Raw genomic sequence first — 24,762 nt, forward strand, 5'->3', positions numbered from 1 at the left:
AAAACCGAGGAGGACGCCAAGGCCACCAGCACTGGAGTGGGCTGCTGGGTGTTTAGGAGCCACCTCGGCCAAGAGGCGGGGAGGCCCCCTGTGGGTGATCCTGATGTCTGCCAGGCTTCCAGAAGCTGCAGAATGGCAGACCCGGGAAGCGACCTGAGAGATGCCTCACACCCCACTTCCCTGGGGGTCAGCCCTTTTTCCCTCCGGTCTTTCCGACCCCGCCTTAGTCCTGGCCCCTGGCGACGGCGTAGAGATGTAGTACCACCAGGAGTCCGATCCCAGCCCCGTATGGAACAGACAAAGCGTTTTGCAGCCTTGGAGGCCGGTTCTGTTCTCTCCTTGTGCCTCCAAACCCAGCTCCCGCTGGGCCACCCGCTGAGTTTGCACATCCCTCCCACTCTGAGCCTGGAAGGAGGCCTTCCCCAAATCTCTCCCCCTCCCCGCACCAGGGTCCCTGAGAGCCCACCAGCAGTGCAGCAGGGTGGGGCCGACGGACCAGGAAAGTGGCAGAGGCAGGGAATTCTTAGCTGTGGAGAAAGAGAGGAAAGCCAGACTTCTAGCCTGGGAGTTGACCTAATGGGAACCATACCAAAGGGTGGGGCCACATCCCTGGCTGTGGGAACTGACTGGGCCCGGCCCGGGGTGGACTGGGCAGCCAGGCAGAGGCTCTGCCTCCCTCGTCCCCCCCACCCTTTCCCTGGGCCTTCTCTTCCCCTGTAGTTGGACACAGTGAATGTGTTGGGGGCGAACTGCATTTCTTTACCCTAATCCAGCCCCAGGAGAAGTCAGGGTCGAGTCTGGGCTGCTTGGCCTTGGAGGCAACTTGAGCTGGCACCGGGGTGAGGGCTCCTGGGGGGCTACCTAGGACACTACATCTTTTGTGCCCTCTCCCTGCGGCCGACACCCCCACACGCTGCTGCTCTGATTCTGAGGCCCTTTGTCTTTCATTGCTTAGTCACCCCCTTTGTCCTCATCTCAGATGGGGGGTGGAAGGGGGCAGTAAGAGTCCTCTGGTGATGGCTCCTCTTGCCCCTGCCCCCTCTGGTCTCCTGTCCTTTGTCTGACTCCTGCAGCCCCAACCCCCTCCAGAGTTAGGGCCAGAGTCAGGGCATGTGGTGGGCGACTCCGGAAGTGGTGGGCACCAGGGCAGGTATTAGTGACCTGAGCAGGAAGGGAGGGGGAAAGGAAGTGTTCTGGCGGATATGATTTGGGAGACAGGAGGTGACAAGGCAGAGAGTGGATAGGGGAATGGGGGCAGGGGCAGGTGATCTGCCTCTGGGAAAGGAAAGGCACGGCTGACTGCATTCTCTTTCCTGGGGATATCCTGGGGAAAGGAGTGGCCACAGCATGGGGTGGGCAGAAATTTTCCCTCCTTCTGTACCCCTTGCTTCCTTGCCTCCAGAGTCCACCCCCCCCCCCCCAGACCTCTTTGCTGAGTTCTCTCCCGTCTAGAACCACTTCCTTCTCCGAATGCTGCCCCTTCCTCCCCAGGCCCTCTCCCCACCCCAGGCACTGGGTTCCTGTTCCTCTCAGTACCCTAATTTCCCTATACACACAGTCCTGCCTCCACCCTGTCCTGTCCGTGTCTCATGGGCAGTGAGAAATAAAAGATTACTAGATATTCCGGGAACAGTTGTGTTCTCGGGGCAATGTGAGGCCAAAGGAGGGAGCCAGGTGGGGGGATTCCCTAGGATGGGTTGACTTTGGGTGCATCTGGGTTCCTGAGACAGCAAGTCTTTCTGTGCTGGGGGCTGGCTGACTTGGGGCTGGGGGAGGGTTTTAGGGCAGTTGGGAGTGGGCAGGAACAGGGCCAAGAGCCTGGGGGAAGCTACTGGGAGCTGGGCCAGGGGAATGGGGAGCCAGGAAGTGGGGAGGGGGAGCCCTGGGGGGAATGGAGGCGGAATGGCTGTTCCGGGCTTTGGAGGGTGTGGGTAGTGGTAACTCAGGAACGGGGGAGCCCGAGGGAGAGAGGGAGTGTTAGAGAAGAGGAGGTGCCACCCTGGATCCTCCTTCTATAAAAGGAAAAGTCGTTAACCCCTCCTGCCTTATCCTCTGCCTGCTCCACATGCCCATTCCAAGCCGACTCATCCTACCTTTGGGCAGTAAATTCCCTGATGGCTGCCTCCTTGCCTGCCCCATCTCCCGCCTGGCCGACCGGCCTCTCTCCCACTGTTTGTTCCCATCCTGAGCCAAAGGCCGGCCACCTCCTTTGTTCTGCCCTCTCGGTGCTTCCTTACCTGTTGCCCACTGCCTCCCCCTGGGCAGGTCTCTCAGTTGCCTCAGCTCTGGAAAGCAGCCTCTAGGGGCAGAGGGCAGCTCATGAGGGAGCCCTGAGAAAAGGGAGGCCATGCCAGATGAGAGAATGGGAGCGAGAATTCTCCCGGGACCGTGGCCTTTCTGTGCGTGTTGACCAGGCCCTTTCCCTGACTTCCTACCCCTCCTGGGGCTCTGGCCCACCAAAAAGGGAAAGAGACAGCTGAGAGCCGACTGTGGGGTTTGGGGAAAGGCTATGTCATCAGCTGGCCCGGTGCCTGTGATCCATCCGGCTGCTAGAGATTCCCCTCCCCTGGGCAAGTCCCATTTTTTTTTTTAAAGGAAAACAAAAACTAGGATTTTTGGGAAGCAATGAGACACCCATCTGAGTTCCACCAACCCAGCTCCTGTCTGAATGGCTTACAGCTCAGCCAATCGCCGAAGCTCGGGATGCTTAAAAGAGCCGGCGCGCGGAGAGAGGCTGGGAAGAACCCACAGGGAGACCCACAGACACATAGACACGGGAGAGAGAGGAGGAGAGACAGAGACAAAGGCACAGCGGAAGGAGCCAGAGACAGGGCAGGCACAGAGGCAAAGCCAGACAGTCTGAGGGAGCCCAGAAGGAGAGGCCAGAGGAGCTAAAGAAGACACGGGCAGGGAGAGACAAAGACATAGGAGAGGAGGGGGTGTGAGAGGAGAGTTTGGGGGAAGCCAGGCCACTAGGCGCCTCTCCTAAGCCTAAGGGCCAAGTTTTCCCCGTCTCCTCTGACCGGCCCCGGCCCCTCTGAAAACTCTGCCTCTGACCTTGGCACAAGTCCGAGCCCCCAGGCTGCAGAGAGGAGCTTTCCAAAGCCAGGGCGGGGAGGACTTGGTGCCCAGACGGCCTCAATCCCTCCCGGCCGCGGCACCAGTGCCATGAACAGGACGGACCGGCATCCCAGGAGGGGCTTGGCGGGGTGCTGGCCGTGGGGAGCCCGACCCCGCCTGCCGCTCCCCCCTGCGCCCGTCTCCCTGCCGCCGCTGCTACTGCTGGCCTCCCTCCTGCCCTCGGCCCGGCCGGCCAGCCCCCTCCCCCGGGAGGAGGAGATCGTGTTTCCAGAGAAGCTTAACGGCAGCATCCTGCCGGGTCTGGGCGCCCCTGCCAGGCTTCTGTACCGCCTGCCAGCCTTTGGGGAGACGCTGCTGCTTGAGCTGGAGCAGGACCCCGGCGTGCGGGTCGAGGGGCTGACGGTGCAGTACCTGGGCCAAGCACCTGAGCTGCTGGGAGGGGCAGAGCCGGGCACCTACCTCACCGGCACCGTCAACGGAGACCCAGAGTCGGTGGCATCTCTGCACTGGGACGGGGGAGCCCTGTTAGGGGTGCTGCAGTATCGGGGGACCGAGCTCCACATCCAGCCCCTGGAGGGAGGCACCCCTAACTCTGCCGGGGGCCCCGGGGCTCACATCCTACGCCGGAAGAGTCCTGCCAGCGGCCAGGGCCCCATGTGCAACGTCAAGGCTCCCCCCGGGGACCCCAGCCCCAGCCCCCGAAGAGCCAAGGTAGGCAAGCCCTGGAGTCTGTGTCCTGCAGCATCCCTCCCGCCATGTCTGGCCTACTGACCCCCATTCACGCCCTCTCCACCCACTTCCATTGCTGGCCATTCTGCTGCTTCCCTGCCTTCTGTCTGCCTCTGCTCTTTCCACCAGCCTCCCTTCTTGGGAAGGCTCTGGCTTCTCCCTGCCCCAACCCTTCTCCCGGCCGGACTGCTGGTCCCACCCGAGGAGGGCCCTCGGGGTTCTCTGCCGGGAGTGACCTCCCCTCTGGCCACCCCAACCCCGCTTGGCCACAGCATCCTGCTGGTACCATCTCCTGCGATAAGGCTATCCTGACGGCCCCTTGGCCGTCCCAAACTTTCCGCGCCCCAAATTTGATTTCTACCCGCCCCCCCTCCCCCCCCCCCCACCAACTATAAAGGAGTGAGAGGTTTGAAAGGCGTGAAGATTGGCCTCTGGCTTCTGGTGCCGCCTTCACGATAGTTCTGGCAAAGTGCAAACTAGGGCCGGAGTGGACGAGGAAAGGCGCCCCGTACCTGGTCAGTCCCCTTCCAGCACTTCGGACTGACTGCAAGGCGGCCTGAGTCTCCATCCTTCCCTCCCTCCCACTGCCGGCCTCCCCCCCCTCCCCTCCCTCCCTCTCTCGCTTTAATCCAGACCAACCGCTCTCCCTCCACACCCGCCACGCTGAGATCTGGCCCCGGCCCTAGCTGCTGACTGAATTGTTCCTCCAACCACACAGGGCAGACACGTTGCAGCCCGGCCCTCTAGCTCCAGGCCTGCAGGCCCCGTCGCACTCGGGCCTGGGGGACCCCCAAACCCCTCCCAGAGGCATTCTCACTGCGTTTTCGCCTCTGGGGCTCACGCAGCCCTGGGACGTGGCATCCCCCCCCCCCATCCCCTCCCCTTCTCAGAACCGACAGCTGATTTCTCAGAGTTACCACAAAAGCCCTGGGACTTCGGGGTTGGGGGGAGGGCCCAGGCGAGACCCGGGGGGAATGTGTGGCGCAGCTGGCTCTGCTGAGTTCCAGACCCAGGAAGTAAGGGGGGTGGGGGGTAGTGATCCACGGGGCTGGGCGGCTGTTTCAGGGCGCCCCCCCCCCATCTTTTCCAATCCAGCGCTTCGCTTCACTGAGTAGATTTGTGGAGACTCTGGTGGTGGCCGACGACAAAATGGCAGCATTTCACGGCGCGGGGCTAAAGCGCTACCTGCTGACGGTGATGGCGGCAACGGCCAAGGCCTTCAAGCACCCAAGCATCCGCAACCCCGTCAGCTTGGTGGTGACTCGCCTCGTGATTCTGGGGCCAGGCGAGGAAGGGCCCCAAGTGGGACCCAGCGCCGCCCAGACCCTGCGCAGCTTCTGCGCCTGGCAGCGAGGACTCAACACCCCCGAGGACTCGGACCCGGCCCACTTTGACACAGCCATTCTGTTCACCCGGCAGGTGAGGCCCCAGTCGGCCCCCACGGGCCACGTGCTGCGTTAACTCCCCAACCAACCAGCGGCACTGTGGAAACCGTGCCGTAAACGGCGCCCCTGGAGCCGCACGACGTGTCGCCTCAGCCCCGGCCACGCGGCCGAGGCCATCCAGGCCCCGACGGCGCTGGGGGCCCAGCTAACCTAGATCTCTCGTCCCGGCGGGCCCCGGGGTCTTGGTTCCTCATGCGTCTTCTGTGACCCCTCTCCGCAGGACCTGTGTGGGGTCTCCACCTGCGACACTCTGGGCATGGCCGACGTGGGCACCGTGTGTGACCCGGCTCGGAGCTGTGCTATTGTGGAGGACGATGGGCTCCAGTCAGCCTTCACCGCTGCTCACGAACTGGGTAATGTGGGAGTGGGGCTGTGGGGCACCCGGGATGGATGAGAGAGGTAGCAGGCCCGGGGAAAGGGGACAATGGGCTCACTAGAATGCGAGTAGGGGTCACAAGGTGACCTCCAACCCCCGGCCTAGGCCCAGGGCCATTATCCTTCTCTGCTGTGGATGCAGACAAACATTTAGCTTCTTCTATTAAATGAGATAGCGTGTGGAAACTTACCGTGAACTGTGTGTGTGTGTGTGTGTGTGTGTGTGTGTGTGTGGGGACGGCACAATATTGAGAGAGATACTATTCGTCAGAGTCAGCGATAGAATGTTGGGAACGTTGGCTACAAGGAAAAGAGGGTAGGGAGGTGCCCTGAGTGTGTTTGGGGGGAAGGGGAGACAGAGAAATGGGGGCTACATATGGAGGAACCCTGGAGCACCGGAAGGAGACAGGGGCGGGGCAGCGTGGGATGCGGGGAGAATCTGACCATCCACAGCTGGAACCAGGTTTATCGTGGGCTTGAAGCCCCCTGAGGGCACAGAGAGGGGACCCTTGGGCCCTAACCAGGCCTCTGCTCTCACAGGCCATGTCTTCAACATGCTCCATGACAACTCAAAGTCATGTGTTGGTCTGAATGGGCCTGGAAGTACCTCCCGCCATGTCATGGCTCCTGTGATGGCTCACGTGGACCCCGAGGAGCCCTGGTCCCCCTGCAGTGCCCGCTTCATCACTGACTTCCTGGACAATGGCTATGGTAAGCAGATGGCTCACCCCTTTCTCTGTTCGGCTCTGGGCTCCTGCCCCACCCCCCACCCCCCACCCCCCACCATACTCTCTCTTCTGCTACGTTCTGCATGGGCCCAGTTGACTCCCTCAAATGTGTTTCCTCTGCAGTGTGGGACGGGGTGAGAAATGCTTCTGTCTTTGCGTGGTTCCCACTTCCTCTAGAATAAATAGCACAGCCAAGGCAGGCAACTTTTGGTGCGGTAGAATTAGATCTCACCTTTTAAGGGTCAGCCCTGTTCACACTAGAATGGGCCCGCTGTGAGGGAGGTGACCGCCCGGCACTTGAGGTGTGCAAGCCTGCGGGACGGCCTGCTACTCGGCAGGTTGCTGATAAGAAGCAGACTCCAGAGCCCTGTAGTTGCTCAGAGCAGGTAGGAAGACTCAGGGCTTTGGGTTCCTGTCCTGATGCTGTTCGTTAGACACGCGTAGATGTGTGAGTGTAAGTTTCTTCGCGTCTGTGTGTCTGGTCTGTAAAGCAGGTCTCTCGGTTAAACGAGAGAGCGTCGCTCAGGCGTTGAGCCGAGGCTCATCACATAACAAGCACCCGGTCAATTGCCTCTGCTGCTGAAAGCTTTCTCTGGCCTCGGGATTTGGATTCTAGGACCCCTCAGGCCCCTGGGAGTCCAAGCTTTCAGCCGGCAACCTAGAGCGTTCCCTCAGCCCGCTGCTGACCTCACATCCCTACCCCCTTCCCAGGGCACTGTCTCTTAGACAAGCCAGAGGCGCCCCTGCGTCTGCCTGTGACTTTCCCCGGCAAGGACTATGACGCTGATCGCCAGTGCCAGCTGACCTTCGGGCCTGACTCACGCCATTGTCCGCAGCTGCCTCCGCCCTGTGCTGCCCTCTGGTGCTCCGGCCATCTCAACGGCCATGCCATGTGCCAGACCAAGCATTCGCCCTGGGCCGATGGCACCCCCTGCGGCCCGGCGCAGGCCTGCATGGGTGGCCGCTGCCTCCACGTGGACCAGCTTCAGGACTTCAACGTGAGGTCCCAGGGCAGGGGTGCAAGCAGGGGGCCAGGGGGAGTGGGGACTGGCCCTGGGCCTGGGAGACTGTACTTACTGGCAGAGCACCCTTTCTGCTTCTGCAGGTCCCACAGGCTGGCGGCTGGGGTCCCTGGGGATCATGGGGCGGCTGCTCTCGGAGCTGCGGGGGCGGCGTCCAGTTCTCTTCCCGGGACTGCACGCGGCCGGTCCCCCGCAACGGCGGCAAGTACTGCGAGGGCCGCCGCACCCGCTTCCGTTCCTGCAACACCCAGGACTGCCCAACGGGGTCAGGTGAGGAGTGGGAGGGACAGAGGCCTTCGGGCGGGGACGGTGGGGCTGAGGCGGTCGTCCCTTGAGTGTAGTAGGGACCGTCCCCTGCTGTCGAGGGGAGAGACCTCACCGTTCAGGGACCTCCTCTGGCAGTCTGTGGGGGGAGAGCGGTGCCACGCCGTGCAGGGGCCTGAGGGGCTGGGACAGAGGGGCTGCGGTGGGACGTGGTAAGGAAAGAGGACCCTGACCGGCCGTTTTACCCCGACAGCACTGACCTTCCGCGAAGAGCAGTGCGCCGCCTACAACCACCGCACCGACCTCTTCAAGAGCTTTCCGGGGCCCATGGACTGGGTCCCGCGCTACACGGGGGTGGCCCCCCGGGACCAGTGCAAACTCACCTGCCAGGCCCGGGCCCTGGGCTACTACTACGTGCTGGAGCCACGGGTGAGGGCCGGACGCCCCCGGGCGCCGTGCGTTCTCGGTCTTTCCCGCGGCCCCCCCTCCCTGCTGAGAGGGCACAGTTCCCCCAAAGCAGCCCATAGCCGTGCCGGGCCAGCCCGGGCTCGGGCAGGCTCCTCTGTCCCCCGGGTATTGGGAAAACAAGCCCCAGACTCTAGATAAGTTTCCCGTGGTTTCTTTTTCTCTCTCTTCCCGTCTCCCTGGGCTCTGCTTCGTGAGAAGGGATGTGGCCTTTTGGGCAAGTCTTTGACCCCGTTTCCTTGGGCTCCTCTCTGAATTCCAGGGGTGGCCTCGTTCAGCTCGCGGATGGCCAGTCCGTCACTGGACAGGCCTCTTGGAGACAGGGGCGCCTCCCCACTCCCTCCCTGCGCTAGGGCGGTTTGTTGAAGGCCGAAGGGAGGAGCCCTAGCAGATTTTTCACCCCTACCCCGGGGAAAACTCGTACACGTCGGCCGCCCCCTAGCGTCCATGTGGGTCGCTGCCTTCGAGAGGTTCAGGGCTGGCGTTGAGACTCGGACGGACGGACATGTGGTGTCCGCCTGGGCCCCTCTGCTTGCCAGCTGTCTTCCCTTTGGGAGACTGTGCACTCATCTTTCTGAAACTTCAGTGTTCCATCTCTGGAAACCTCAAGGAGTGCTTGTGAGATTTGCATTCTTGTTTACAAAACACGTAGCACAGTGCCTGGTCCATAGGGAGTATTCTGAAAACGGTAGATTTTAAAATTTCTGTTGTCGCCACGCTCATCACCCCTTACAGCGGCGGGGCTCACGCCGCACCCCGTCCACGTCCCCCCCTGCCCAGCCTTTACGACGGCCCCTTCCTGGCGGGATCTGGTGTCACCCAATCCCTCCTGACTTGGCATTGCTCCTCTCTTGGCAGGTGGTAGACGGTACGCCCTGTTCCCCGGACAGCTCCTCGGTCTGTGTGCAGGGCCGCTGCATCCACGCCGGCTGTGACCGTGTCATCGGCTCCAAAAAGAAGTTTGACAAGTGCATGGTGTGCGGGGGGGATGGTTCCGGCTGCCGAAAGCAGTCCGGCTCCTTCAGAAAATTCAGGTTCGTCCGCTATTTATTTCCTCCCCTCGGGCCCCTGGGGTTGCCAGGATGAACTTAACGCTGTTTCTCCCCTCAAAGAGCTTCCTGTCTCGCAGGGGAGACAGATGAGTAGCCAGGTACAGCGCAGGGTTCCACCTGTTGAGCAGGTGGCAGCCTGGGCTGCTGTGAGGGCCCTGGTGGGCCTCAGGGAGGGCTTCCCCAGGAGGTAACTTGCTCCTGGAGGGAGAGGGGGAATCGGACCGGCATCGAAGAGGTGGGCTTCGAGGGGCACCTCAGTGAGGGGGCACCGGATGCAAAGGTCTAGAGAGAAGAGGGGGGAGGGCACGCTTGCACACAGCTCAGACCTACAGACCTGAGACTATCGGATCTCAGGTCTATGCGGACCCCTTACACAGTTTTAGGGGGACAACCCTCTTTGCACACATACTCACACATACGGCTGTACAAACACAGCTCGGAAAGGCTGGAGGGATTCCGGAAGATGCTGAGCTCCCCCTCTATTCCTCCCACGCAGGTACGGGTACAACAACGTGGTCACGATCCCCGCGGGGGCCACTCATATCCTTGTCCGGCAGCAGGGGGCCCCCGGTGTCCGCAGCCTCTACCTGGCCCTGAAGCTCCAGGACGGCTCCTACGCCCTCAACGGTGAATACACCCTGATGCCCTCTGCCACGGATGTGGTGCTGCCCGGGGCGGTCAGCCTACGCTACAGCGGGGCCACCGCGGCCTCGGAGACACTGTCAGGCCACGGGCCGCTGGCCCAGCCCTTAACGCTGCAGGTCCTGGTGGCTAGCAACCCCCAGAACGCTCGCCTCCGGTACAGCTTCTTTGTGCCCCAGCCGGCCCCTTCGACGCCGCGTCCCACCCCCCAGGACTGGCTGCACCGCAAGGCACAGATCCTGGAGATCCTCCGGCGGCGCCCCTGGGCGGGCAGGAAATAACCTCATCGTCCCCGCTGCCCTCTGCGGGCACCGGGGCCTCGGACTGAGTTGGGAGAGAGAGAGAGGGGGCTTCCGCGGCTGCCTCACGCTGCCACGGCGGGGAGGGGCTGAGACTGTGAGGCCTGCCCTCCTCCCCTGCCCTGATGCGCAGGCTGGCCCTGCCCTGGTTTCCTGCCCTGGACGGCAGTGACGGGTGGTGGATGGAAGGGGCTGGGGACAGTCCTCCATCTAAACTGCCCCCTCCACCCTGCTGGTCACAGGAGGGAGGGGGAAGCCGGGGGAGGCAGTTGTATTTATTTAGTATTTATTCACTTTTATTTAGCACCAGGGAAGGGGACGAGGGCTAGGGTCCTGGGGAAACTGACTTCCGCCCCTCATAACCCTCACCCCGGCTAGGAAATCCAGGGTGGTGGTGATAGGCATAACTGATCCGTGTGTATGTGTGTGTGTGTGTGCGTGTGCGTGTGCGTGTGTGTGTGTGTGTGTGTGTGTGTTCACGTATAAGGTACATCCTGCCCTGCTTTCTCCTCCTTGAACTTTGTTTTCTGGGAAAGGGAGAGTCAAGGGGAGGATAGGCCTTCAGGGAGTAAGGGATTATCATATTTTTTAAATATATATTGAATTCTGCTATTTATGTGCTCCTTTGGGAGTCAGACACATGTGGGTTTGCGCCCCGGCTCCACACCTCCGAACGTTCGTTTCCTCAGTTGCCAATAATAATACCTCCCTTGGAAATTGTTGTGAGGACTAAGTCATGTAAATAAAGGACTAGCATCGTGCCCGGCGCTGGGTCAAGTGCTCTGCGGTGGCCGCTGCCTCTGGTTGGTGTCACCGCCGCTCTGCCTGCCTCCGGCGTCCAGGGGCTCGGAGGTGGCGGAGAGCACGTCAGCGGTGCCCACCCTCAGCCCCAGGCCACGCTCCTCTGGTGGGCAGAACGCCCACCGAGTCCCTGCACTCGGAGGGACTCTCAGAGAAAGGACGGCTGTGTCCCTGATCCCTGGAGATGCCCAGTCAATGGAGACGGAATAATAAATGCTCGACCCCAGACACAGTTGATAAGAACAAGAAGGCGCAAAGGAAAACAAGAACAGCTCCGTCCGCACCAACAGGCACTTAGGACTGAGAGCCCCTCGTGGGGTCTGGTGGGGATGTCACTGTAGGAAGGGCACTGGAGAGGGAGTCCCCGGGCGTGAATTTGAGTTGGGGTTCAGTCTTACCGGCTAGTGGTGTTGGGGAAGTCACTGGTGCTGAGCCTTCGGTGGCTCTTATGCGTCAGGGGGCTGATAATACCCGTCCCCACCGGGTTCTGGAAACAGTTGATAACCACAGTTTCAGAACGGCAAAGGCCGAACCGCGTGAGAGGTTACCCTTGTGACTACTGAGTGATTAGGACAGGGGCCCCCAGAATCAACCGGGGCAAACACAGCAGACGTCTCTGAAGGGGTGAGGGTAGAACAGCATTTAACAGAGGGCAGGGCATGGTTTGGGAAGTCCAGCGGGCAAGGAGAATGGCGGGGAGGCGGGTCTGGGGGGGGGGGGGCGGACAGCCAGGTGTTCCCTGGAGGTCGACGCAGGGAACACAGACTCGAGGGGCAGGAGGTCACCAGACACAGTTGTACTTTTCCTTCTGAGCAGGTGCCCTTGCTTAAGAAAGAACCGGGACAACCCTGTGTGCGTCGAGGACGCACGGTTGGAAAAGGGGTGGCAGGTGCATCGGAATGATAGGCAGAGCCCTGTGCGAAGTCCGTGCGAGGTACACACACACACACACACACACAGTGTGACTGACGGGGCTCACCCATCGGAAACAACAGGACGTTGCAAAGCTCTGCATCATAAGGGCCAGATAAGCCATAGAGCCTGAGCCCAGACTCAGTGGGCTGTGAGGGGTAAGGAGGGTGAGTCTCAGGCTGGGCTGAGCAGAGGGCCACCCTGACGGCCTTCTCGCCTTTCCGTCCTGCTCGCCATAGTTCACACTTTGAAAGTCACCTTCACATGCAGCCTCTTAACAGGAGGCTCTTCCCTCACCGCGTCGGGCTCTGCCTGGCATAAAGAGGAAACTTTTCTCAGGGGTGCATGGGTGGCCCAGTCAGTTGAGCGTCTGACTCCCGGCTCAGAGGGCGTGATCTTGCAGTTCGGGAGTTTGAGCCCCGAAGTGGGCTTGCTGCTGTCAGCACAGACGGTGGTGCCTGCTTTGGATCCTCTGCCCGCCTCCCCCCAATCTCTCTCCGCCCCTCCCCTGCTTGTTCTCTGTTTCTCAAACATAAATAAAACATTACAAAACATTTTGGTTTCAACTTACGCAATTTTTCCCAGAGAGGGAATGAGCTTAGGGACTATGTCTGTGATTGGGTGGGCGCAAAAGCGGAGGACACAGAGAGCTAGCCTCTCAAAGACGAGTAGTGGGCATCACGGCCCTCAATCCCGGGCGAGGCCCGACCCCTTTCTGGAACGCTCTTCTCCAGCCCACCCTTCCCCTACCTCGGCTATAGACTGGCCTGATGCCCCCCTCGGGGGTCCAGCGAGTTCTTGCCAGGGATGGCGGGAATTCATACCTTCTTGGAAGAGCCAGATGGGCTCTCGTCTCTCCAGTCTGCCTACTTATTGCCTTCCTGGGCCTGTGCTACATTGTGGGCGAGCAATCGGGAGGAGAAACAGGAATATCAGGAAGTTATGTTATGCACACCGAGCTCCAGTATCTGGTCTTAGAGGGAAAAAGCGAGAACAACAGTGAGCTGATGCAAGGGAGTCTGTGACCGTGGGAGGACGAGGGCAGCGAGCTCCCTGTCCCTGGAGAAGTTCAAGCAGAGTTTGGACAACCATTTTTTTTTTAACGCGTATTTATTTTTGAGGCAGCGAGAGACAGAGCACGAACGGGGGAGGGTCAGAGAGAGAGGGAGACACAGAATCGGAAGCAGGCTCCAGGCTCTGAGACGTCAGCACAGAGCCCGACGCGGGGCTCGAACTCACGGACCGTGAGATCATGACCCGAGCCGAAGTGGGACGCTTAGCCGACTGAACCACCCAGGTTCCCCTGGACAACCATTTTATGGGGTGGTAAGTGCTGTGCCTGTGTGTTTGGGGTGGGGCTGGGGGCTTGAACAATAACTGTGAGCCGAGCCAATTTCTTAAAGCTCTTTCTGCCCCTCAGATCCTCCACCTCTGCGGTTAGAGCAGAGGAAATCCGGGCATTTGTCCAGCCACGATTTTCGTGGTGGGGGGTGAGAAAGCCAGGTTTCTGGGATGCTCTGATGTACACGTTTACCCCAGCCCCAGCCCCTCTTCTTTAATCTTCACATAGTATTACAGTATTTGGCCTTCTAAACTACCAGACTGACAGTGACAAAACCCAGCAGCTCATTGGTCAGGGCTTGGGGGGGAAGGAGGGGGAAGAAAGTGGAATTCGATGTATTAACATTTTATTGGCTAAGAGGATGCTTCTGAACCAATTGAATACTTTCCCCATTGACTGTTGCTAGAGGGGTAAGCCAAAATCATTTGCAGCAAGACTCAACCAGCTGACAGCTGAGGGAAACCACCAGTTCTAAAAATGCTCAGAGGAAGCCCGAGGGGTGCGGGAGGGTGGGGGGGGGGGTGGTGGCAGAGAGGAATTACTGAACAATTTCCCAGAAAGGACCTTGTGTAGGGACAGGCCCAGAGGACTTAAGTAGCCTTCGGAAGGAAAGGGAGGAGAGGAAGCATGTTTAAGACATCCCTCACGGTCTTTGGGAAACCAGCACCCGGCCCTACAAACCCAGGGACGTACCCTGAGGTTGGCCTGTCCAGCTTTACAGAGACGTATCAGCACATCCTCCCGATAACGTAGAGGCATACAAGCATCGAGAAGCTGCAAATATGAGAATTTTGGCCTGAAAGCGGGTCAGAGGAAAACATATTAATTGAAATATCACTTCCTACGGGGAACTGACTGGTTCTCCGTTTGTTCAGTAACTAAGCCGTCGGGTTATGAACGGGAGTCAGAATCACGCTCTCACGGCATCCGGAAAGGACCCCGAGTTTTGGAGCCAGACTGAATCTAAGCTTTGCTACTCACACGTGATGATGTGATCTGAAATTCCTTGATCTCGGCGACCCTCGGTTTCTTAAGGTGTAAACTGGGTATTACTACTACCTGCCTTATGGAGAGGTTGTCAGAACTTAAGAATATAATGGCAGGGGCGCCTGGGTGGCTCGGTCGTGAGGCGTTTGATTCTTAATTTCAGCTCAGGTCATGATCTCACGGTTTGTGAGTTCCAGCCCTGCTTGGGATGCTCCCTCTCCCTGTCTCCCTCTCTGCCCCTCCACTGCTCTCTCTCTCTCTCTCTCTGTCTCTCAAAAATAAATAAACATTAAAAAAAAAAAAAAGAAGACTATAATGGTGTACGTGTTGGGCCCTGTGTCTGGCTTCTGGTAAGTGTCAGTACATGCTGATTCTCTTCCCCTCAGATCTCTTCCTTTGCCTGCCCCCTCTTTCCACTCCTGTATTAGCATGAGAAAATAAGTATGCCGAGGAACCGTCTAGGTCAGATATAAGACGGGCTATTTTGGAGAATTTGTGCTACAAGTTCTTGGTTACGTTTAGGGGATGATAAAAGGAAGCCATGGTCCCCGTCCTTGGAGTTCACAGTCTGGTGGCTGAGACAGTCAAGTAAGACCAAAATGCCAGACCCCCGTGACAGATGCCATGAGATGAGGGACACCTAGCATAGAAGATGGGGCCACAAGTGTTCCTGGAGGAGGTGTCTGCCTCCCCTTCTAGAAGGCTGTGAGACTGTAGGGCCCCCAAGGAGAGTAAGCGGGTGGTGGAAGAAGAAAGAATTTCTGCTCCGGAGGGCAGCTCAAGGGTTCTTCTCTGTTATCCAAAACCAAAGAGAAGTAAAACAGCTTTAAAGGATAATATTGTAAGTGGCCCAGTAGGGTTGGAAGGGGTGGTTGGGGTTAGAAGCTACATCTCAGTGGACAACGTTGAATGGGAGAGCGAAGATTTTAAAGACATTGGGCTGTTCCATAGAATGTGCTCCTGGTCCGTGCCGTCTCCTCCCAATGCCTCTGATGTTTCCTTGAGAAACTAAATAGAGATTTATATGCCTTTAAATTCATTTTGAAAACGAGACCAGATTTCTTCTATTGCGTTGTGTGTCATGACTGGACCGCTAGGGGCCCTAGGATTTTAAAATTTTTATTATTGTTATTTTTTTCTTTTTTTAATTTACATCCCAGGTAGTTAGCATCTAGTGCAACAATGATTTCAGGAGTAGATTCCTTAGTGCCCCTTACCCGTTTAGCCCATCCCCCACTCCTACAACCCCTCCAGTAACCCTCCGTTTGTTCGCCATATTTAAGAGTCTCTTCTGTTTTGTCCCCCTCCCTGTTTCTATATTATTTTTGCTTCCCTTCCCCTATGTTCATCTGTTTTGTATCTTAAATTCCTCACATGAGTGAAGCCACATGATATTTGTCTTTCTCTGACTGACCAATTTCGCTTAGTATAATACCCTCCAGTTCCATCCACGTCGTTGCAAATGGCAAGATTTCGTTCTTTTTGATTGCCGAGTAATACTCCATTGTATATACATACCGCATCTTCTTTATTCACTCATCTGTCGATGCATTTGGGCTCTTTCCATACTTTGGCTATTGTCGATAGTGCTGCTATAAACATTGGGGCGCATGTGCCCCTTCGAAACAGCATACCTGTATCCCTTGGATAAATACCTAGTAGTGCAATGGCTGGGTGGTAGGGTAGTTCTATTTTTAGTTTTTTGAAGAACCTCCATACTGTTTTCCAGAGTGGCTGCACCAATTTGCATTCCCACCAGCAGTGCAAAAGAGTTCCTCTTTCTCCTCATCCTCCCCAGCATCTGTCCTTGCCTGAGTTGTTAATTTTAGCCATTCTGACAGGTGTGGTGGTATCTCATTGTGGTTTTGATTTGTATTTCCCTGGTGATGAGTGATGTTGAGCATTTTTTCATGTGTGGGTTGACCATCTGGATGTCTTCTTTGGAGAAGTGTCTATTCACGTCTTTTGCCCATTTCTTCACTGGATTATTTGTTCTTCGGGTGTTGAGTTTGTTAAGTTCTTTATAGTTGTTGGATACAAACCCTTTATCTGATATGTTCTTTACAAATATCTTCTCCCATTCTGTCAGTTGCCTTTTAGATTTGCTGAATTCTTCGCTGTGCAGAAGCTTTTTATTTTGATGAGGTCCCAATAGTTCATTTTTGCTTTTGTTTCCCTTGCCTCTGGAGACCTGTTGAGTCAGAAGTTGCTGCGGCCAAGGTCAAAGAGGTTTTTGCCTGCTTTCTCCTCGAGGATTTTGATGGCTTCCTGTCTTACATTGAGGTCTTTCATCCACTTTGAGTTTATTTTTGTGTGTGGTGTAAGAAAGTGGTCCAGGTTCATTCTTCTGCATGTTGCTGTCCAGTTTTCCCAGCACCACTTGCTGAAGAGTCTGTCTTTATTCCATTGGATATTCTTTCTTGCTTTGTCAAAGATTAGTTGGCCATATGTTTGTGGGTCCATTTCTGGGTTCTCTATTCTGTTCCATTGATCTGAGTGTCTGTTTTGGTGCCAATACCATACTGTCTTGATGATTACAGCTTTGAAATACAGCTTGAAGTCTGTATTATTATTATCTTTTAAGTTTATTTATTTATTTTGAAAGAGACAGAGACTTTGCGAGTGGGGGAGGGGCAGAGAGGAGACACAATTCCAAGCAGGCTCCACGCTGTTAGCATGGAGCCCCCCGGGCTCAAACTCACAAAACCTCGAGACCATGACCTGAGGCGAAAGCACGAGTCCGATCCTTTACCAACTGAGCTCCCAGAATTTATTCAGCACAGAAAGACAGGATACTGTGGTAGAAACCAGCAATATTAGAATTTACGTTTTCAGCGACGTAGCATTTCTAGGTGATGATCAAGTCTGGAGTGTGGCCAGGGTGAAATGGAATAGAGGTGCAAGGTCTTGAAAATGAAGCTTGCGAATTAATGCAGGGGAAGTGCAGCAGACGGCAGGTGGAGATGTGGGATAGACGATGAAGTTCAGTTTTTCAAAAACTGAACACCATGGAGGAGTAGAGAGGCTCAGGGGAAGGGTCCTGTGAGTGAACCACATTTCCACTTTCTCTAGGAGTCTGTCTTTTCCACTACACCGTGAACTCCTTAAACAATCAGGGCTTTTATTCTGTTCCTACTGTGTGCTCAAAATTCAGATAGACTGAATATCTACTTCTGCTGGTATTGTTCCCTAGTTCACAGTATCACAAAACCCCTTAAGATGGGGTTCATTTTATAGATGAAACCTAGAAAGTGTATTGTTCAACATCACACAGCCAGGGCGTGTATGATCAAAAGCCGGTGATTCTGCTGAAACCCACCATTGTCTCATTTTGAACCTCCCCAGGCATCTCCAGTTCATGAAGTCCAAAGTTTAACTGGTCATCTCTACTGTTTCGCCCCAACGTGCCTCTTCTAAGTTTTGTTTCTTACTGAATGATGCCACCATCCACCCAGCGGTCCACATGAGAAATCGGGGAGTCTTGGGGCGCCTGGGTGGCTCAGTCGGTTGAGCATGTGACTCTTGGTTTCAGCTCAGGTCGTGTGATCTCTCTCAAGATAAATAAATAAACTTAAAAAAAATTTTTAAAATACAGTTTTCAGAAAAAGGTAAAATGCTGCCGGTCATGCTGCTAAAGAAACAATTATTCTGACGACAGTTGTTCAAATGGTAAGGAAGACTTTTTTCGGGACCATTGTGATAAGCGTAAAGACTATCCCAGTCAGAGAGGTTGGGCTCCACTCTGGGTACAATAAGGACAAGGGGCTATTTAGAGCCAATGAGAAGTAGGAGAGGGTCAGTGGATGGAAAATTACATCAAGGATAAGGAGATCCTGGCTAAACTGACTTAGCAGGGTTCTTGCTGAAAGTGGCTGGTGGTCCAAGGATGAGGCCTATTTGAAAAGAAACCTCAGAGGCGCCCGTCTGAAGTTTGGTCGAGGAGAGTCTTTGTCAATATCTAAATAAAAATGAACACGTGTGAAAGATGTTATTTAACTCACGGAGGGAACTGGCAGATGGTACAGCTAGTTTAAAAGAAAATCTGAAGAACAGACATTTACAGATCAAGAGTACAGAATTGAACATGAAAAATGGAGGCGAAAACTGCTTGTTTGTTTGTTTTGTGTGATGTGGGGAATAGGGGGTTAATTGCACCTGATATTGGGGCAAAATTTGCATGTCGGATCAGTTACCTACAGAGTTGTAAAATAGTTCCCATGGAAACAGAATCTCGTAAGGCAGCAGCAGGATCGTCACTTCTGGGAAGTGTTTCCCGAGTCTCTACGTGAGAATGGGTTGCAATTTCTGGGCAATCGTGTTTATCACGCTATTTTGTTTATATCCTTCCCTTCCTCCCATACACGCTCATGAACTTTTTGAGGCAGACATCGTGACTTATTCCCAGTTTCCTGGCTCTGAACAGCAGCTTCTTAGGAACATAACATGCTAAGAGGGTAGTGGAAGCCGCAAGATAAACATATTGGGTACTAATGGAGCGTCCATTTTATTCTAATATCTGGGAAAACGCAGTTTTACACTGAAGCTGGCGCTTCCCTCTTCACTCAATGTTTCCTTGTTTTATTAACTAACCGTTTCTATTTCAAGGTCGCGCGACACCCTGGGGATACAAAAATGCGCCTGAGCAGTCGCAACGAGATACCCTGAGCAAGAAACAATTGTGAGACTAAGTGGCACTAAGTGGCAGGGGCACCACGGACACGCCGGGAAGGGGCTGGCCCGCCGTGACAGGTCTTGGGGCGCGCCAGAAACTGTCGCACTGGCCTCTGGGTCAGGCTCGGCCCGGCAAGAGAGCCCTGGTGGGAGCTGATGTCTTCCCAGTCTCAGGGGTGGGAAATGGCATCCGGGCCGGAGCGCGTCCAGGAAGGAGAGCCCCCCGCCGGCTCTCGGAGCGCCCCAGCCCCGCCCGCCTGCGCTCGGGCCTCTGTCGGCCTCTGTCGGCCTCTGTCCCCCTCTGTCTGGGGCGCCCCGCCCGCCAGGCCCCGCCCCGTGACGCCAGGCCCCGCCCCGTGACGCCAGGCCCCGCCCCGCGGCGCCCGCTTCCAAGATGGCGGCGGCGATGCCTGCCAGGCAGTCCGGGTGGCGGTGACGACGGGAAGCTGGAGAGCAGGTATGTGGGCTGGGGGTGATGGGGCGAGAGGCCCGGGAGAAAGGTTCGGGCGACTGGCGCGTTGAGAAGTTTTGGGCAAAGGCTGGAGACCAGCTTGAGCGGGGTGGGGGGGCGTCCCAGGTGGACGTTCGGACAGAGGCCGGTGGGCTCACGTTGCAAATGCAAGAGGAGGTTGGGGTGGGATGGGGGTGCGCGGAAAGAACCGGTCTGTGACCCTCTGCAGCGCGCTGGCCACGCCCCTTCGGTGAGCCGGGCCAGGTATCCCCGACAGGTTCTGCCCAGCCCTCCCTCTCCCTGCCTCACTTTTAGCCGTAACCCTCCTCCCCACCCCCGCTAGGACGGGGATGGGGTAGAAAAGGTAGAGGAGGCCACCCCCACCCTCCTCCCCGCCGCGCTCCGGGGCTGTTTGCTTGCAGCTCCCAGGTGGTCACGCTGCCTGCACCTGCGGAGCTAGCTCCCAGGCACGTGAAGAACGGAAAGGAGCCTGTTTCCTACTCCGCCCTTGGTCCTCCTGAGGCCACTCCACAATCCTGTCGTGACTGCCTCACCCCTTGGCGAAAATAATGGCTCCATTAGCTGCCTTGTCCCTACTCCCCAAACAGGTTGGTCCTGTTGGGGTGGGGTATGGTTAAGTAAGCGTGAACCCGACACTCTAGGGCAGCCGGGGCAGAGGCCAGGGACCTACGATCTCTGGCTCCTCCCCTTGTCTTTCCAACCGCTTTCCCTCGCTTCCCAGTTTCACCCTGATGTTGAGCTCTGCCCCTCTGGGTGGGTGGTTATCCTTGACCACTTGTGTTACAGCTGGCCCCAGGATCGCTGTTGGAGTGTTGGATGGAGCCCTTCTCTGTCCTCTGTGACATTTCCAATTTTAGATAATGCCTCACATCTCTGCCCCGCCGGGACCCCCCGAAGCTCCCATGATCCCGAAGAAGACCGCTTGAACCTAGGTGAGTCTGTCCCCCTCTAAAATTGGAAGGGAGGTTCTCCAGGGACTCCTTTGAAAGGGACATGGGACCTGAATGATGTAAGCATTCTTGGGGGTGGGGACCGAGAGTAGTTGGCTGAGTGGTTTGGGGAGGAGGTGGAGGAGAGTGAAACTTGGGCTGGAAATGGCAGGTGGTAGGGCTGCTGGCGGTTACATTCTGTTTCTTTTTCGTGCCTGACCGTTCACCTGTGTGCTCCCTTCTGCGACTTTGTTCTTTGTTTCTTCTTCCTCTTAACTCGCCGCGCCGCCTTCATTCTTAACTGAGGATCTCTCTGCTGGCTTGCTCGTTGCCTGCCTGCCCCCCAGCACTCTCCTCTCTCCCTCCTCAGACCTCACCCCAGGATGTTGCGGAGGCTGCTGGAGCGGCCCTGCACACTGGCCCTGCTTGTGGGCTCCCAGCTGGCTGTCATGATGTACCTGTCCCTGGGGGGCTTCCGAAGCCTCAGTGCCCTATTTGGCCGAGAGCAGGGGCCGACATTTGACTATTCTCATCCCCATGATGTCTACAGTAACCTCAGTCACCTACCTGGGGCCCCTGTCGCCCCAGGGGGTCCTCCAGCTCCTCAAGGTCTGCCCTACTGTCCAGAACGATCTCCTCTCTTAGGTGAGTGCAGAAAGGAGGAGGAAGTAAAGGGAAGGCCAAGGTGTGGGGACAGGGCTAGGGCGGCAGGAGTGGGGCTTGGATGATGTTAAAGTACCTGACAGGTGGGCTGAGGTTGACGTGGAGCCCGTTCTGAATTCTGTGTTCTCCATCTTCTAACGGTAGCCTCCAGCCTAGCGAGGCAGGAGAGAGGGAGCGTGAAAAGAGGCAGGCCGGGTGGAGAGCCTGTACCTTCCAGACTTTGTAAAGCTGTCCCAGTGACGGCATACGCGAGGCTTGTGAGGTTTCTAATGAGCCCTCGGGAAAGCTGAGCCCCGGCACCAGACTGCCAGGGCCAGAGGCGCTCCCAGGCCTGGGGGTCCTTTTCTCATCGCCCCTCGAATCCCTGACCTTGCCGTTCTCTCCCTGCAGTGGGTCCTGTGTCCGTGTCCTTTAGCCCAGTGCCGTCCCTGGCGGAGATTGTGGAGAGGAATCCCCGGGTGGAGCCGGGGGGTCGGTACCGCCCCGCAGGGTGTGAGCCCCGCTCCCGAACCGCCATCATTGTGCCCCACCGTGCCCGGGAGCACCACCTGCGCCTGCTTCTCTACCACCTGCACCCCTTCCTGCAGCGCCAGCAGCTCGCCTACGGCATCTACGTCATCCACCAGGTACCCGGGCCCCGCCCGGCTCTCTCTGTGACGGAGCCTCGGGTCCCTGCCCCCCCACTCCCACGTAGTAGGTCCCTGGAACAGTTCTGAGGGGGTCAGACCGTTGAAGGTAGGGAAAGACGCAGCACTGCTCGGCCAGCTTGTCCGCCCCGTAACTCCCCCGGTTCTGTTTAGGGTGTTGTTCCCACGGTCTTCCGTGATCTCTTCCTTCGTTGAACTTGCAGTGGTGCAAGTTTGGCACCGGCCAGACCTGGACTAAAGTTAGTTCTGCCATTTGTCCCACACGTGACCTTGAACAAGTTTCTTAACCCCCTAAAATGAGGCAAAGAGTGAAAACTAATAGACACCTGTTTTCCGTGGCTATCGGTTGTCAGGATGAAAATGCTAGACAGCGGCACGTAAGTATCAGACACATGCCGATGCTCAACAAGTATTTGCTGAATGAAAAATGAACGTTTGTCTTTCTCTCCATTCTGCTCGCCACCCTCCCTTCACCCGCCTTTGATCTCCCTCCTTTCATTTTTGTACTTGGGCCCCTCTTCTCCATGCTGCCCACAGACACGGTCTGCTTCTCCTCCATCCCCTTCCAGGCTGGCAATGGGACCTTTAACAGGGCCAAGCTGCTGAACGTTGGGGTGCGGGAGGCCCTGCGTGACGAGGAATGGGACTGCCTGTTCCTGCACGACGTGGACCTGCTGCCCGAGAACGACCACAATCTGTATGTGTGTGACCCCCGGGGACCCCGGCACGTCGCTGTCGCCATGAACAAGTTCGGATACAGGTATAGAGGGCACGAGAGGGCGCGGGGAAGTAGGGAACCCCACCGTCCACTGGGAGGAGAGCCAAGGGGATGTGGGTGGGGATGTCTCCCCAAAAGACTTGTGGAATCCAGGCGCCTTTCTCTCCCTAGCCTCCCGTACCCCCAGTACTTTGGAGGAGTCTCGGCGCTCACTCCTGACCAGTACCTGAAGATGAATGGCTTCCCCAATGAATACTGGGGCTGGGGCGGTGAGGATGACGACATTGCTACCAGGTCAGACTTCCTGCCACCACTCCCTACCCCCGCCTCAGCCTGGGGGCCTGTCCTCCGAGAGCACGCCTGACTCTAGCGAGCCGGACCCACACCGTGCCCATTCTTCTCCCTTAGCTTTTTCAGTCCACCCGGGTCAGGCTTTGCTTGCCGGTCTCCATTCTGTCGTCCCCCGGTCTCCTAGATCCTGATGAGTTAGGTTTCTGGGAGAGACGATGAGATCAAGAGGCTACAGTATCACGGGATTCCTTCCAGAGTCAGAAGAGGGCCTAGCGACACTTGAGTCCTGCCTGCCGCCAGGCTTGCATCCAGACCACTTCCGGTGGGGCAGGGGAGGAGGGGCTCTGCTCCATAGAGCCCAGAACCACTTTGTTGGTTGGAGTCCGTGTCACTGGCACAGTGCCAGCTCATTTTTAGCCTGTGAAATGTTTTGACCTTCAGCCTCAGCTGACCCAGTTTCCTATCTGTGGCGTGAGGATTTGGGCTTGCTGTGCTAGACCCGTTGCGTCCCCTCCCCCCTTGGCCCCTCCGGGACGAGCTCTCTGAATTCTTGTCCTCTGTATGTGTGTGAAGGACCCAGCGGTTTCTAAACGTACGTGTGCTTTCAGTACCTTCCCAGGCCATCTTCAGGTCTTGCTTCTGTGTGTCCCAGATGGGGTTTGTTTCTCTCCAGGTCCTGATTATTTGGTTCCGTTCTTTTCCTAATGACGGGGACAGGTGGAGGGGTCGGGGTGAGGGAGTCGAGGCAGCTCGGCCGCCGTTCTAGATAAGAGTTGCTGAGCTTGGGTCCGCGACTCTCGGTCTTGCCCTGTCCTTTTCATCAGATGGCTCCTCTCCCTGCCCTTCCTGGACTGCCAGGCCGCTTCCCGTTAGCCACGTAGAGAGCAAAAGGTGGGACGTGCGAACCCGCCTCTGCCCGTTGTTGAACGAGGCCCCAGGGTTTGGATGCACTGACACCAGCCCCAGGCTTTGGTTACATCCAGCTTCTACGTTCTCTTGTGCCACTTCCTTCTCTCTCTTTGACTTTCTCTCTCCTTCCAGTACGTGGCACTTTTTTGCCTAACCGGTGAGAGTGGCTCTCTGTGTACAGAAACACGTAATCGCTTCCTTGCTGGCCGGACGTAGCTCCTGTTGGCCTGTCAGGAGCTTTCCTCCACTCCGGATCCTCCACGGTGCCCTCACTTTTCCCATAGGGTACGTCTGGCTGGGATGAAGATCTCGCGCCCCCCGACATCCGTGGGGCACTATAAGATGGTGAAGCACCGAGGAGACAAGGGAAATGAGGAAAACCCCCACAGGTAGGGAGGACCGCCCGCGAACGGTGACTGGGCCCTCAGGGTTCTGCATCCCAGCCAGGAAACGCCTAGAGGTCCCTAAGTCCCCGGCTGTTTCTTTCTGGGCCTTAGTTCTCCAACCTCTGACCCTCAGATTTGACCTCCTGGTCCGTACCCAGAATTCTTGGACACAAGATGGGATGAACTCACTGACATACCGACTGCTGGCTCGAGAACTGGGCCCTCTCTATACCAACATCACAGCAGACATTGGAACTGACCCTCGGGGTCCCCGGACTCCCTCTGGGCCCCGTTACCCACCTGGTTCCTCCCAGGCCTTCCGCCAAGAGATGCTGCAGCGCCGGCCCCCAGCCAGGCCTGGCCCTCTGCCTACTGCCAACCACACAGCCCCCCAGGGCTCACACTGACTCCTCCTTCCTGCCCACTTCAATCATGAAACTGAATCCGAGGGGTCGTATTCTCCCTGCCCTCGGCTCCTCACTGCTCTCAGAGGGGATGTGGGGGAACTGAACTCCAGTGCTGGGCTGGAGGCAAGGGCCTCTCCTCACTGCTGGACTGGAGCTGGGCTCCTTTAGACCTGGGGGTCCCTCTTTCTAGGGTCACCTGCCAGGGCTTATGACTGTGAATCCTTGATGTCATGATTTTATGTGATGACTCCTGAGAGTCCCCGGCCCCAGGGGTAAGAGCAGGGCTGGACCCCAAGTCCCTTCCTCTTCCAGGAGAGAAGAGTGATCCGGCTTTTCCTGGGACCTCTGTGAATATTTATTCTATTTATGGTTCCGAGGAAGTAACGTTTGGTGAAGGAAACCCCTCCCTGGGTACTTTTCTGCCAGTGCTGGAGTAGCTTCCTCTTCTGGACCTGGCGCAGGGGGCTGGGATTTTGATATATTTTCTAATAAAGGACTTTGTCTTGCCTCTGCTCCCGCTTGCTG

At 57.0% G+C, this 24,762-nt stretch overlaps 2 protein-coding genes across 3 annotated transcripts; both read left to right on the forward strand.

Annotated features, from left to right (window-relative positions):
* The first annotated feature begins 2,636 nt into the window (after nt 1–2,636).
* ADAMTS4 (ADAM metallopeptidase with thrombospondin type 1 motif 4) lies at nt 2,637–10,863 on the forward strand. The gene is made up of 9 exons (XM_043568621.1): nt 2,637–3,792; nt 4,906–5,229; nt 5,476–5,608; nt 6,171–6,341; nt 7,070–7,356; nt 7,464–7,650; nt 7,898–8,073; nt 8,968–9,143; nt 9,658–10,863. The coding sequence occupies exons 1-9, from the start codon at nt 3,169–3,171 to the stop codon at nt 10,082–10,084; spliced, it is 2,505 nt and encodes an 834-aa protein (XP_043424556.1). The 5' UTR covers nt 2,637–3,168; the 3' UTR covers nt 10,085–10,863.
* An 8,302-nt stretch (nt 10,864–19,165) lies between these two features.
* Nucleotides 19,166–24,750, forward strand: B4GALT3 (beta-1,4-galactosyltransferase 3). Of its 2 annotated transcripts, none has more exons than XM_043569333.1 (8): nt 19,166–19,272; nt 20,145–20,219; nt 20,587–20,861; nt 21,270–21,505; nt 22,096–22,286; nt 22,416–22,538; nt 23,729–23,833; nt 23,964–24,750. In XM_043569333.1, the coding sequence occupies exons 3-8, from the start codon at nt 20,600–20,602 to the stop codon at nt 24,235–24,237; spliced, it is 1,191 nt and encodes a 396-aa protein (XP_043425268.1). In that variant the 5' UTR covers nt 19,166–19,272; nt 20,145–20,219; nt 20,587–20,599; the 3' UTR covers nt 24,238–24,750. The 2 variants fall into 2 exon arrangements, with proteins under 2 accessions (XP_043425268.1, XP_043425267.1); XM_043569332.1 differs by lacking the exon at nt 19,166–19,272 and adding an exon at nt 19,493–19,874 and having other exon boundaries at nt 20,074–20,219.
* Nucleotides 24,751–24,762: the final 12 nt, after the last annotated feature.

The sequence above is a fragment of the Prionailurus bengalensis genome, chromosome E4 (assembly GCF_016509475.1).
Source record: "Prionailurus bengalensis isolate Pbe53 chromosome E4, Fcat_Pben_1.1_paternal_pri, whole genome shotgun sequence".
Classification (NCBI taxonomy): domain Eukaryota; kingdom Metazoa; phylum Chordata; class Mammalia; order Carnivora; family Felidae; genus Prionailurus; species Prionailurus bengalensis.